Raw genomic sequence first — 14,163 nt, 5'->3', positions numbered from 1 at the left:
GCCATTGGTAGCCTCGTTGAAGCACCTGCTCCCTCACCGTCGAGCATGTAGTGTTGCGGGGAAGCGTCGCCCGGCGCCGGCACTTCCATCGGCGCCGCGTCCAAGACAGCGGTATTGACGTTGTTTCCAGCTCCACCAACTACACTTATCTCAATTCGTAAATCGAAAACGTCCTCGCCTCACGTAAAACGTTTTACCGAAGAGTCTTAGTCAAAACTGCGCGCGATGCATGTCGATAAGACTACAGCAGCGCACTGTTCTGGCCACAGATACGCCCAACCTTTTTGCACGGCAATTAGACCTAGAGGATGTATGCATGCTGGAGAGTGAGTGGCGGCTGCAGGTCTTACTTCTCACGGTAGGCCTATGGTAGGTTAGATAAGCCCGCGGTTACACCGGTTTTGAGGTCTGTGTATTGTCAGAGCAGTTGTCATGTTCGGTCTATCTGAGGATTTGAGGATTGCGGCCGAAAGCATTATGTAGGGTTTGTTGTTTTCCTGCCTCTTGCATCTTGTGGATATCAGAGCCGGATTGTAGGGACTTCCAAGATACATATCATTCCTCGTTGTCTTTGAGCTTCATTTTCACTTTTCATACCCTCTTCGTTTTCTTGACATTACTCTCGTCATGGGCTACGAAGCGAACAAATATCGGTCGTGGCTGCCAAACATCCTCAAAAAGTCGACACAAGATGATGCCACACCAGACGAACGAACATCCCTTCTTCCAGACTCACAACACGAAGAATGGACTACTGGTGAAACTTACGAGCTCGAGGATGGAGTAGCATCAGAAACCCAACTCATTCTCCAAGAGTTCTGGATACTACTCAAAGGATCGCTCCCCGTGGTCGTAGCATACGCATTGCAAAACTCCCTGCAAACAGTATCCGTCCTTATCGTCGGGCGCCTCTCACCAGAAGCATTGGCTACCGCTGCCTTCTCGTACATGTTCGCAATGGCTACTGGTTGGCTCGTTGCTCTCGGTGGCACAACCGCGATCGACACCCTGGCGTCCGCCAGCTTTACCGGGAGCAAGAATCCACATGACCTAGGAATCATTCTCCAGCGGGCATATGTCATGCTCCTGCTATTCTACATACCGATCGCTATCGTGTGGTTCTGCTCTGAGCCACTCTTCAAAGCCCTCGGTCAAGAAGACTACATAGCCAGGGACTCGGCAAGGTTCCTCTCGGTGCTTGCTCCAGGAGGTATTGGCTACATATACTTCGAGGCGCTGAAGAAGTATATGCAGGCCCAGGGTACATCCATATCTTTTGCACAATCTGTGAACATACACTGACATTTGCAGAAATCATGAGACCCGGAACATATGTCCTCCTTATCACCTCCCCCCTCAGCGCCGGCCTCAACTACCTCTTCGTATACACCTTCAAAATGGGTCTCCTCGGCGCGCCGCTTGCTACTGGTATCGCGTACTGGGCATCCTTCCTCCTACTGCTTGCATATGCTCGCTTCGTGGACGGATGGCAATGCTGGGGAGGTTGGGATCGCAAATGCTTGCAGAACCTATGGGTCTTTTCACGGCTTGCCCTGCTAGGCGTGATACACGTCGGCACGGAATGGTGGGCATTTGAGATCGTTGCGCTTGTAGCAGGGAAGCTCGGCACTATACCACTGGCCGCACAAAGTGTCATCATGACTACTGACCAAGTTATGAACACCATTCCTTTCGGAGTTGGTGTCGCTACCTCCTCGCGTGTCGGAAACCTTCTCGGCGCACGTAATGCCAAAGGTGCAGCGAGAGCTGCCAACACTGCTGCTGTTCTCAGTATGCTACTTGGTGCGCTGGTACTGGCTGTTCTCATGGGAGTCAAAGACTTTTACGCCAAGATTTTCAACGACGACGTGGAGGTCGTCAAGCTCACTGCAAAGGTAATGCCTTACGTCGCACTTTTCCAAATTGCAGATGGACTTAATGGCAGCTGCGGCGGAGCCCTCAGAGGCATGGGTAGACAACACATCGGAGCAACGGTAAACATCGTCAGCTACTACTGTGGAGCTTTGCCATTGGGCATTTGGCTTGCCTTCCACGGCTGGGGTCTCGGTGGCTTATGGGTCGGTCAGTGCATCGCGCTGTACCTTGTCGGATTCGCAGAATGGGCGATCGTTGCTTGGAGTAACTGGGATTACCAAGTCAAGAAGGCTTTCGAAAGAATGGATTCAGATGACAGGGCAGAGTTGGGCGTCTCTCCGGAGGAGCCTGCACCGTTACACAGATAGCCGCATCACATTTCCTGGAGTTGATCGCACGTCGGATGTATTAGCAAAGCTTCTTAGACATGCGTACGAAATAGAGATAGATAGCTGTCCGGAACAACTAATGCAAGAAGTGTAAAAAATTACTCAATACGTTAAGCGAGCGGGTTTAGCACGGCCGGTATCTGCATCCTTGTCTCCGCGACTGAACCTCATTCCTCGTCACCTCATCACCTCCGCACAGCTTCCAGCTTGCTGCGCTCCCCACGCCATGTATGCATCTCAATGTCGTAGCTAGAAACTGTCGTAATTTCGGAGCAAATCGCGTACTCAACCTTGCATGCACTAAAAACATGCTTCATCAATTGAGCGCCCAATCCGCCGCGAACATCGTACTCAGGATGCGTCCAGATCACCCAATTCTTATCGAACCAATCCGAACACTGTGTAACAGCTACGAAAGGCCGTTACGTAGAACATGCAAGGCTGGAGACTACGTAACAAACGCACGGGAAGCTCACTTGCATGCATGAGTAGCGTAGCATCTTACAGATCTTGACTCGCTTCAGATAAGAACTCGATACCAAGAGATCAACGTTGCTGAATATCGCCGTTACATATCATCTATGAGAAAGCTTACTGGTCAAATTCCCCGGCTTTTTCTAATCATGGATCTTCGTCATTATACATGGCGGGGTTGAGTATCCACATTGATTAGCAACAGTCGATGCATGTCGTTCTCGGTAGAGTGAGGTTGCGCGGGAGTACAAGAAAACGGCATGAGAGTTGGTGTGGCCATCACGGTGTTCTGGTGTTTATTCATAAAGATAATAATGGTTTACTGAAGGACATTTGGTTCATCTTCATCAACAGTTCATCGCTTCGCTTCCCCAACTTCTACGTACAGAGAACACAACTCCGGGCTTATACCACACGTAAACGCCATATCGAGGCCTGGAGCTTTTTCCAAGAATCCTACTAACCGATTGGAGGCAGTACGGTGCTATGCCTGCAGACGACATCATCATGGAGCAGGGGTAGCTCCAAAAAATGTTGTTTACCTAACAGCAGTTTACCTAACGTGAGCTGGTCAAACAAGCCACAGATAGAGGTGATGGGCTTATAATCTCTTCAGCTATTTACTAGAAGCATTCCGCAGTCCCCAGATCTGTTTTTGCATCTCCTCTCCTCCATTTTCTCTCCCATCATACCTTGAAATCCCGGCAAGATGAGGTTTACTCCCGCACTCTTGAGCTTCGCAGCTACTGTAGCTGCGCACGGCGACCACGGTCACGACCAAGAGCCATTGGCTGGCCCGCACGAGGGACTGTGGTACAACACGCTTCCCGGCGACGGTGGAACCCAGGTATGAGCTTACGACCCAGAGCATGAGCTCTACCGCGGTAATTAACCCAATTGCAGGCCGACTCCATCTTCTCTGGCATTTCCACATTCGGTCGCCTCCCTTACCACCCATGTCTCTCGAGCAACACAAAGTTCGACATCGCATTCATCGGTGCGCCCTTTGACACTGGCACATCATACCGCCCGGGTGCTCGCTTTGGGCCTAGCGGTATCAGACAAGGTTCTCGCCGCCTCAATCTCTAGTATGTTTCCTTGAAAGCAGCCATATGCTTACTTTTGTTGTTTTTGTGATCCAAAGGCTCACACAGAATTGGATTTAGTGGCGGCTACAACGTCCCACTCGAGGCGAACCCGTTTAATTCCTGGGCCAAGGTCGTTGATTGTGGTGATATCCCTGTGACCTCGTAAGTTGCTTTCTAGCTTCTACTGGCTTGTGTAATTCGAAACCCAAAATGCTGATGTGTACAACTTGGATAGGTATGACAATGCCTATGCACTCCAGCAGATTGAGCAAGGCCACAATTTACTGCTGAGCCGCGAACCCTACACACATGCCGACAAACCCGGCCCATCAAAGAAAGGCACAACGCTTCCTCGTCTGATCACTCTCGGAGGTGACCACACCATCACACTCCCTCTCCTCCGTTCCATCAACCGGGAATACGGACCTATAACCGTTATCCACTTCGACAGCCATCTGTAAGCTCTTACCCTTTTCTCACCTCCCCCTTCCACTCAACACACACATACTAACACCACTACTTCCCAGCGACACATGGCGACCCAAAGTTTTCGGCGGCGCCCCCTCCGAACAAGCCAGCATAAACCACGGCACCTACTTCTTCCACGCTGCGCAAGAAGGCCTCCTAGCCAACGACACCAACATCCACGCCGGCATCCGCACGACACTCTCCGGCCCCTCTGACTATGAGAACGACGGCTACTGCGGTTTCCAAATCGTCGAGGCACGTGAGATCGACAAGATTGGTACTGATGGCATCATCAAGAAGATCAAGGACAGGGTCGGAACGGAGAAGCCTGTGTATCTGAGTATCGATATCGATACTCTTGATCCTGCTTGTAAGTTGAATCTGTTGATGGTGCTGGGGATGCTGGTTGTGGGGGTGATGATGAGGGGGGAGTTGTTGGGTGGTTGGAAGTAGAGGTGGGAGGGACTTATTGAAGATGAAAGAAGTATAGGAGCTAACGTGTTTATTTAGTCGCACCTGCAACCGGTACACCCGAGACTGGTGGCTGGACAACCCGAGAGCTTCGTACCATCATTCGTGGCTTGGAAGGTATCAACCTCATTGCTGCTGATATCGTTGAGGTTGCACCTGCTTACGATACCAATGCTGAGCTTACTACTATGGCTGCTGCTGTAAGTCTTACTCGTGTGCGTTCAATGTGGAGATTTCGCTGATTGATGGTAGGATACTCTTTACGAGGTCATGACCTTGATGGTTAAGAAGGGTCCATTGAGCTACATGGGCGCTCCTAAGAAGGAGATGATTGAGTTGTAGAGTTGTGAATTGCTGATTGAGCGGAAGTGAGCGGTGTACATATTGCGCGTTGAGTGCGGAGTTGGTGACGAAGAGATGTTGGGCGTTGGATTCGAGAGGCATCCAGCGCGGTCGCCTTATGATTGGGGCAGAAAGCGTCCCCGACTTCGATGCGACATGTAGATGACGATTATGATCATGAATCAATGCCTTTCAGGGTATACTACAACAATGTAACAATATCCCGTCCTCATTAGTCCTCGTACCAGGACCACACAATCTCTCTCTTGCCCTCCTCTGCTCTTCAGACCTACCCACCCCACCGCATAAATCCAAAAACGCAATTCAGTACAACCCCCATCACAACAGCAACCTGCCTCCTCCTCGTCCAAACCCCCTCCTCCCTGAACCCCCAAACCAAACTGCCCAACGGAAAGAAGAACCCGGTTAGATATCCATACAACATATCATCCAACCCACCTTCTTCCACCGCAAAGCCCGCGCCCCAGCCTGTTTCCGCTCCACCAGCACCTCCAGCAGCTGTAGTACCCGTGAGTGAGGCAGAAGGGTCATTAGCCGAAGAGTCCAGCCACCGGTCTTCTAGCACGCGGATTTGCGCAGGGGTGGGCATGGTATCGGGGGTATGTGTGAAGGAGAGGTTTTGTGTAAAGGTCGCGCGGAGGGAGGCTATTTCGTCGCGGGTGAAACCTGAACTGAGTAGCCTATCGAAGCCTTGTGCTTGCGGTACGGTATTCGCTGTTGTACTAGTTGTAGAACTACGTCTCCGTGCATTACCATCCGTTATTGTGGTACTTGCGAGCCGTTGGGAGGCAGAGGTAGAGGGGATGGAGGAAGAAGATGTATACTGCGACTTGAATGCCGTCTTAGTGTCTTGCGCAAGTTTAGCTTCGCTGTCGAGTTCAGATGCGGAGAGAGGGTCGCCGAGGGAACAGTGGATGTAGTATTTCTTTGCTTCGGGGGGTATGTCTGTTGTCGTGCCGTATTCGACTGCTGGGGTTTCTCGGAGGGGTTGTTTCCCTTTGCTATTGCTGGCTTCTCCGTTGTCTCCTCCTCCCAATCCCGCCCCATCGCTGTTCTTCTTAACATTACGAGGAGGTGGCGGGGACGGTAATCGTAAGGACTTGGATAATGGGTCTGTGTCTGCGAGGACTTTGCCTGCATAGATGAGGCGGAGGCGCGCGGAGGCGTGCTCGGAGGGGAGATGTTGGCGGATGAGTTGTTTGAGGGAGAGGGTGAAGGTTGTTCGTCGGGTGTTTATTGAGAGTGGGAGGTCGGGTATTGAGGCTGTGAAGCGTATGATCAGGTATACGATTTGTTCGGGGAGAGCTGGCGCGTTCGCCATGGTGTTGGATATTGAAGGCTGCGGCGGCTTTCGGACGTGACAATGGTCGTGAGGAATTAGATGTATATTCTGAGTCTATGTGGGGTCATAACGGTCGTAACATCATTATTCGCGACACTTGTGGTAGTTGAGCATCTCAGGCGGTGATTGTTCGGTTCGCAGTGTTCGCGCCATTGACAGCATGCGACGCGGCAGCTCCCCCGGAGCTTAGCATCGCTGAGGTCATTATATCCGAAGTATAGCCCACTATATCAAATGCCCCTCTTTACCCATCTGTCGCATCAGTACTTCTAGCATTCTATTCTGTTGCTTCAATAAGTGATTATCAAGATGACAATCATTCACATCGTACTGTTCGAGTGGAAGTCCACAGCTTCCCCAGATCAAATCTCAGAAGTACCTCTATATTCATCTAAACATACATCGTACATATACTAAAACATTGAAGGCATGCAAGCGTATGCTCGGTCTCAAAGACCAATGCATTCATCCATCATCTCAAAAGCCATACATCAAGTCCTTCTCTGGTGGCAAGAACAATAGCCCTGAAGGCCACAGCGTATGCAATGCCCTTAGATTGCCTCACAACTACTGATGTGCTTAGGGCAACTCAACCCACGGTTTCGTAGTCGAGTTTGAAAACGAAGAGGACCGGGACTACTACGTATACAAAGACCCCGCCCACCAGGAATTCGTAAAGTTTGCTGGAGAGGTGGCGAACGGCGTCAAGGTCTTTGACTATGAGCCAGGGAAGATGTAAATATAGTACAAGGAACGAGAGCTACACGCCGCTAGCGTTGTTCAATGCAAGAGATCGTTGCCAGTTCGGGAAGATCGATGGTCTCCACGGTCGCGTTGTGATCCGGGTTCGCAGTGATACTGCTACGAGTCTGCACATGGCGCGTAGGTAGAGAAACGAATTAGCAATTGTGCTACACGTGATGCTGATGATATTCCAATTATGTCATATGTATGTGTAATGTCGAAGATGCGACGCCGGTAATGCTTCTATAATGCATAGTGATCGAATCGTAAGGGTATCATGATACGCTGAAGGACTCCCCGCAACCGCATTGCTCAGCTAAAATTGGTCAGTCTCTGTTTCTCATATAATACCGAGGCAAGACTTACTGATGTTAGGGTTCTTGAAGATGAATCGCTCGTTCAACTTGTCCTCCAACCAGTCCATCTCACTCCCAATGATGTTTAACAGTGCCTTGTTGTCAATCAAGACCCTGACGCCATCTTGCTCTACCTGCTCGTCTAACGGACTTGGCTTGTCCACGTACTCCAAGTGATATGCCAGCCCTGAGCAGCCCTTTGCCTTTGTGCCTATCCGGATAAGCTTTGGCTCCGGTAGCTCGAGCAGTTCACGGAGATGCGACACTGCCGAGGGTGATAGCTTGATAGTCGCTTTCCGTGGTCCGAAGTTGTAGCGGCGCGGCCGCAAAGGCTTGCTGGAACTCGGCGCTTGCTGTGACTTCTGTGCCTCGCCCTCTGGTATGCTCACACTCGGTTGCTCGGAAGGTGTCGCTGCGATGTGCTCTTGCGGAGGCAATTGTGGGGTTTTCGCATTGTTTGCCTCGGCTGCTCCACCTGCTATTGATGTGTCGGGTACGCCAGCATTCCTTGGTGGCGGCGGTTGAGGGTACAACGAGTGGGGTTTATACGCAGTCGCTGTCTGCATCTGCCGCTTCGCTGACTGCCGATACGGTGTCGACGAGGCAAACGTCCGCGCGCATTGCGGGCATCTGCGGGGGGTGAAGGATGGGGCGGCGAATCGTAAAAATGTCGAGCTGGAGCGCGCGACGGCGGCTGTGGTTCGAGGTAGTGACATTATCGAGGTGTCGATGATCCAAGAGTTCTGCGAGGAGTGTAGGTAAGGAACGCGTGTTGTGTGAATAGATGGCAAGGGACAGACTGCTGCTTGTCACTAAATTCGCCGAAGCATATGTCATCCGCGGCAGATTCCGGGGCACATGGCACAATTATAAAGCAGATGCGTTTGATTGGCTGTTCATGTCCCGAAGTATCGGAATTTCGGAATTACATGCCCTCTCGGCAAGGGCAAGTCACACCATCATGAGTCCACTTCACTGCTTTACATCCTCTTGGTCTATTCACCTTCGCTTCCATACCTTGCGATTAAAATCAAATAAAACTTGCTTTAATCTGCCGAACATTGTTAGCATCTATTTTGAGCTCTATCATCGATAGCAACACAGCGTCTTCATGTCTACTACATATGTGCCAGTGGCGGCATGCTGTCAAGCTCCATAATCTTGACATCGTTCTCCACAGTCTACGGTAGCAGCTTGAGAACCATGGTATTCCCGTGCACAGAGGTCCGTTAACAATGCATTCTGTAGTTCGTACTCAGCGACCTCACTTCGGACACCCACCAGCATCTCATTACTGATCCAACTCGACGCTCTTGTCATCAGCGAGAAGCAAAAAGCTTAGCATTATAACATATCCTGCTCTCTTCGATGCTCTTGTTATGGCTTCAACAGCTGGGCTATATCTTTATAGCCCTGCGATTTCACCAGCATTAATGCTGTTTTTCCTTTGAAATCCTCCACGTTATGATCAACATCGGAGCTGCGGAGTAGCAACTCCACCACACTTGTTTGTCCACTCCATGCCGCTATCATCAACGGTGTCCGTCCTGCCCCATCCTTCGAATTAGGGTCTGCCTTGTCAGTATTCAGAAGCAATTCCACTACGTCTTTTCGTCCATACAATGCCGCCCTCGTCATCGCCGGTCGTCCGCTCGAGCCCTTCACATTAGGGTCTGCCTTGCCAGTGTCCAGTAGCAATTCAACTATGTCTTTGTATCCGGACTCTGCCGCCACAATCAACGCTGTGTCTCCACTAGCGTTCTTCGCATCAACGTCGATCTGTCCATTTCTTAGCAGCAGCTCAACAATTTCCTTGCTCCCTTCTCCTGCCGCTATTATGATTGCTGATGAATCGAATCGATCTCTCGCATTGACGTCAACCTTGGCAGTTCTAAGCAGCAGCTCCAGAATTTCTTTATATCCTAGTTCTGCTGCCAGCGTTATTGCTGGATTGCCTGCGCTGTCTGTTGCATTAACATCAATCTTGACAGCACTGAGGAGCAGCTGAACAATCTCTATGTTCCCACACGCAACCGCTTGAACCAGTGGCCTTCCAATTGTTCCAGTTGTGGCTCCATAATTAACATCAACATCAGCTTTGAGCAGTACCTCAACAAGGTCCTTGTCTTCAATTTTGATCGCCCATAGCAGTGGTGTCGATCTATCTCTGAACACACCTCCAATCCGACTGTAGGTGTAAGGCTGCTCAGAGACCACAACTTTCCTGGGCCCAAGCTCAGACCGACTTGTGAGCACCCACTGCCCCCTATGCACACGATACCTACGCACAGGAGCAGATCGCCTCCTGAGCACAGGCTGACTCCTGAGCATCTCGCTATTCTGACACAACAGCTCGATGACTCTCACATTCCCGTGCATAGCAGCCCAGCGGAATTGCATCCTAACGTTCCCGTCCAGCTCTTTCAATTCCGAGCGTCGAACTTGAATCAGATTGGCACAGAGTTGGTACACACAATCTTTCTGTCCCGAAACATACCAGATATGGTTTTGCCAATGTAGTTTCGCATAGGCGTAGAACTTGAATCTGTCTTCCGGCTGAGAATGGGAGGTGCCACACGCTTCTGCAACTGTTTTGCTCAAATCTAATGTAGGTTGCTTCTGCTTCCTACTTTCAAGGAACTTCCTTGCAAGTTGACTAGCCATCCTTGGAGTCACGGTTTGCAAGATTGTAGACGGTGCTGATTGTGCCAAGACTGGACGGACGGTGGCTGTTGATACCTGTGTCTCGAAGACGTTGTAACTAAGATAAGTCACCACAATGTCGGCCAAGTTCCTTTGTGCGTCCTCGATAGAGAAAGTGACGTCCGTGGAAGGGTCAAGAGTGCCGAGGAGATATTGCTTGAAGCTATGGTGTACGACTCGGACGGTTGACTCTTCCTCATCAACAATAAGAAGACATCCACAGCAAGCTAGCGCCGAGTGAACATCGTTCAACATTTGAGATGGATCGTAAGTCACCTCTCCAGGAGTGACGCTTAAAGCTTCTTTCAGCTCTTCAGTCGTCAGAGGCCGGCAAGCTGCCAACACGAGTTGCAGTGTCTTCGTTTGAAGTGGTGTATCTGAACTTCCTGACTTATGTAAGATACGGGCAAAGGTCTGTGACAGGTCTTTTGGTAGGTCTAACAATGCGTTTCGAATAGCATGATCAGTCTTCATTCCGCATAAAGCTTGGATCTGGAGAGCTGCCCAAAGGAACATCCCCTTCGCATTTTTCAAGAGCGCATCAAGTATTTCCGATATCAACTTGGGATCACCAATCGTCAAAAGCTCTTGTTCTAGACAACGGTCCAGCTCTGCTACGATGAAGGCCTCGGTGTCTGGATTGTCCTCCGGCAATGAAATGATATCGGTTGCCAAGAGTTGTTTGGTAATGAAAGACAAGCCTTTGCTTGGCTCTAGTCGCAAAGAAACACAAACAAGGACTTTTAGCTTCTTCTGGATCGTCCGGACTGCCTCCACCAGCATTCGTCTCTCCGTGTCGTCGCACTTGTCTAGTCCATCTATGACGAAGTAAGTTCTATGACTAGGAGAATAACCCTATAGGAACAGTTTCAGCATCTTGTCAGCGTCACCGGGAATGTGGGTATCTTCGCAGCTTTCCGAAAGTGTGTCGAGATCAACGAAAGTCCGCAGCAATTGTCGCGCCAGTGAACCGAGGATTGTACGTGCTTGCAGGCTTTCCTGTACATCGTGTCTACAGAAAAAGTACGCAACTAAGGGTCGTTCTTTCCCGGTAGAAAAGTTGAGGTCGCCCACAATGTTGGCTAAGAGCACAGATTTACCTGACCCCAACTTCCCTGTGAAGACTAGTGTGGAAGAATCAGGAGAGTCTTTCCACTTTTGATATTGCACGTAACGTGTATGTAGCAACGTGTTTCCCGCCTTTCGTATCTGCTTCTGCGCTGTCTCATGGTCGTATGTTGAGAAGAAGTCAAGAACTCGGTTCTTTGTAGCCGCCTTTGCCGCAAGTACTTGGCGCTTTTTAGCAAGTTTTTGCTCGTCCGTCGCGAATTTAAAGATCAACCGGGTTTCTTCTCTAAAACCGGAACTCTCTTGAGCTTCCCTTAGATGCATCTCCTCTCCGATTGATGCTGCCCATTTGTGGAGGTCGGTCTGGAAACCCATCAAAGCCGTTTGATTCAAGGAGGATGTGATTTGCCCTAAGGTTGACTTTTGCCCAAGCTTGTACAGGTAATGACATAGTTGTACAACGACTACGAAGTACTCGGAGAGATATTCTTGTAACTTTGTGGACCGAGGATACAGCTCGGCTATTGCTTGATGGCGCGGGGCAGAGCGACCGATGTCCATGAAGATCGACGATAGTTTGTCAACGTGGTTTGAAACGCTCACGAATGACTACTTTGCTTTAGCGACTTATTGCAACAATCATACAAGAACGAGATACTGACTAACAATGCCATGCGCACCAAGGACCACACACCGCATGCTATCAGATTTTGCGAACCACCGATCAAGATGTCTCCAAGGGCGGCGAACTGCTGGACACCTTGGAGGAAGTTGGTGAAGCGTGGCCCAAAACATCGGCCGCCAAACTTCTGTGACATATGAATATCAACCTCTTCCGACAGCTTCATGACATCGCTCGGAGTGGGTGGCGATTTTCCCTTGTTGAACCTTAATCTCTGCTCGCCCGACAGGCTAGCCTCGAACTCAGAGACAGCATGATCAAGGCGGTCATGAGGCGAGAGCCTTGGAGCTCTAGCTAAAGCTTTCGACATGACTATCTTGGGAAGTTACAGGATGGGAAGCATCAATCGAGTGGAGTCCATACAGCGTCTTGTGTGAAAGAGAACGTAAAATGCCAACTATCGAGCTGAAGAACAGCCCAGGTGCTGCGCACAAGGCTGAGCGTGGCTGCGCATCTTAGCTGCAACCCCGCTTTCTTCGCCCATTCGCACCCTTGGAGAGACTGGTTGCCGTCTAAGATGTAACCACTCGTCGCGCTGCGAAATTGCGGAGAAGAACGATTCAACTTAGCCCAGATGAAATGGATGTACTAATCCAGGTGAATGAACGAAGCTGCTTGGCCGCGATGACCCTATTGTGCTAGGCTGATAGAAGGCTAGCTCGATTACATAGGTCAAACTTGTCTCGAGAACCTTACAATTTCAGGTGTTGTGATACACAGCGTCGAAGCAGAGTGGATGTGCTTCTCTGGAGTGAAGGTCAGTCCTGTGTATTTAAGCTCGGTGGTTGCGGCGATATAAAATATTCTAAAACCTGACTAGACTACCTAGATACTCCCACACTAGGCGTTGCCTCCACATTGGGCACTACGTCCACGTTGAGTAATACTCTACATTCGGCCTTACCTAAAGATTTTCACGCCACACAGCGGTTTGCGCCTTTCCGCGATCGAGGAATCCTTGAACAACAACAGTGCGCGTAAGCACCATCCCCGTGACGTCAGCGGCTTTCGGGGGCATGACATTGGTAACGCCGGCAGTCGTCGCACTCAGGAACTCTGCTTACGCCAGGACGATGGAGCTTGGGGTGTTCCAGGGACCTGTAATCCTGGAGACTAGCTGCTATTCCTGTAGCCAATGGCAACTCAGCCTTGCCCAGTAGTGATAGACTGTTGATCTTCCCTACATGTGGTACGATGTTCACCAAAGACTAGGAGATCGATACACCAGCAGTGTAGCGCAAATGGCCGCAAGTTTGATCATCGCAGTTGCGATCGAATTTCTGTTGGGTCCGTTTAGGCGATTTATGCTGTAACCACACGCCAGTGGCCATCATGCTACCCTGTGCTCTCCAGCAAAGGCCCCGGAATCGTTCCATATTCACTGTTGAATGCGGAGTCAGGCAGAACAAGGTTTGATTCACAGCGCAGATCACATGAAAAAACCACGTTTTCTGCAAAGAACTCGATCTCATCTTTCTGGCGCAACTTTTCCAAGTCGCTGTAAGAAGAATCGCGTCGATCGTAGTGACGTTGGCTGATGACTGCCCGAGCGGCACTACCTAAGTAGGAACTTCCTCTTTCCACATTCGTGGTCGGGCCGGATACGTGCGTGAAGATCCCGGGGTATGTACATCCCGAGGCATTGCCCGCAAGGCATTCGCGTTCATCATCCAAACTGTACACGAACGCAAAGCTTAGTGCTGATAAACTGTAGGGAGTGCTCCGTCGGGCCGATCCCCTATGTGATATGCCTTGCCGAGCAGAACCTAATTTATGTCAAGCATCTGTAATGTGGGTATCGTGTTGCCGAGCTGGACCGCGCCACGGGGAATCTCAATCATCGTGTATTCGGTCTTCTTTCATTTACACTCGCATCGAGATGGGTTCTGCGCCACGGCACCATGAAGTCTGATGGAACAATGTCGCGTTTTCAGAGCATATCTGTGCGATTCGACAGCTTATTGCGATACCCCCATGCTACCAAGATGATCTTGAAGTTAAACATGAAAGAACTTCTGCGACAGCCGTGACTCCGACTCCGTTCTGCTTACACAAACCAGTTGACCTCTTCGATCGAGATGTGTAGATCACATCTCCCCTACTGTCAGAAAACTGGAGAAAGATCGAATCATTGACATTT

At 50.3% G+C, this 14,163-nt stretch overlaps 6 protein-coding genes across 6 annotated transcripts; 3 read left to right on the top strand and 3 right to left on the bottom strand.

Moving 5' to 3' along the window:
• Window positions 1–627: 627 nt before the first annotated feature.
• Window positions 628–2,243, top strand: ALTATR162_LOCUS4377 (uncharacterized protein; the record flags this gene model as incomplete). Its single annotated transcript, XM_043311988.1, has 2 exons — window positions 628–1,261; window positions 1,312–2,243. 2 exons carry the CDS (start codon window positions 628–630, stop codon window positions 2,241–2,243), a joined length of 1,566 nt encoding a protein of 521 aa, XP_043167923.1.
• A 1,204-nt stretch (window positions 2,244–3,447) lies between these two features.
• Window positions 3,448–5,107, top strand: ALTATR162_LOCUS4376 (uncharacterized protein; the record flags this gene model as incomplete). The annotated part of the gene is made up of 7 exons (XM_043311987.1): window positions 3,448–3,585; window positions 3,642–3,826; window positions 3,905–3,988; window positions 4,062–4,283; window positions 4,354–4,664; window positions 4,805–4,965; window positions 5,018–5,107. The coding sequence occupies 7 exons, from the start codon at window positions 3,448–3,450 to the stop codon at window positions 5,105–5,107; spliced, it is 1,191 nt and encodes a 396-aa protein (XP_043167922.1).
• A 289-nt stretch (window positions 5,108–5,396) lies between these two features.
• ALTATR162_LOCUS4375 (uncharacterized protein) lies at window positions 5,397–6,449 on the bottom strand (the record flags this gene model as incomplete). The annotated part of the gene is made up of 1 exon (XM_043311986.1): window positions 5,397–6,449. One exon carries the CDS (start codon window positions 6,447–6,449, stop codon window positions 5,397–5,399), a length of 1,053 nt encoding a protein of 350 aa, XP_043167921.1.
• Window positions 6,450–6,779: 330 nt separating this feature from the next.
• ALTATR162_LOCUS4374 (uncharacterized protein) lies at window positions 6,780–7,209 on the top strand (the record flags this gene model as incomplete). The annotated part of the gene is made up of 3 exons (XM_043311985.1): window positions 6,780–6,845; window positions 6,898–7,008; window positions 7,054–7,209. 3 exons carry the CDS (start codon window positions 6,780–6,782, stop codon window positions 7,207–7,209), a joined length of 333 nt encoding a protein of 110 aa, XP_043167920.1.
• A 280-nt stretch (window positions 7,210–7,489) lies between these two features.
• Window positions 7,490–8,286, bottom strand: ALTATR162_LOCUS4373 (uncharacterized protein; the record flags this gene model as incomplete). Its single annotated transcript, XM_043311984.1, has 2 exons — window positions 7,490–7,530; window positions 7,581–8,286. 2 exons carry the CDS (start codon window positions 8,284–8,286, stop codon window positions 7,490–7,492), a joined length of 747 nt encoding a protein of 248 aa, XP_043167919.1.
• A 661-nt stretch (window positions 8,287–8,947) lies between these two features.
• ALTATR162_LOCUS4372 (uncharacterized protein) lies at window positions 8,948–12,333 on the bottom strand (the record flags this gene model as incomplete). Its single annotated transcript, XM_043311983.1, has 3 exons — window positions 8,948–11,091; window positions 11,374–11,950; window positions 12,004–12,333. The coding sequence occupies 3 exons, from the start codon at window positions 12,331–12,333 to the stop codon at window positions 8,948–8,950; spliced, it is 3,051 nt and encodes a 1,016-aa protein (XP_043167918.1).
• Window positions 12,334–14,163: the final 1,830 nt, after the last annotated feature.

The sequence above is a fragment of the Alternaria atra genome (genome assembly GCF_907166805.1).
Source record: "Alternaria atra isolate CS162 genome assembly, contig: 23, whole genome shotgun sequence".
Classification (NCBI taxonomy): Eukaryota; Fungi; Ascomycota; class Dothideomycetes; order Pleosporales; family Pleosporaceae; genus Alternaria; species Alternaria atra.
Note: the sequence above shows the minus strand (reverse complement) of the source record. Positions and strands in the feature narration are given on the sequence as shown.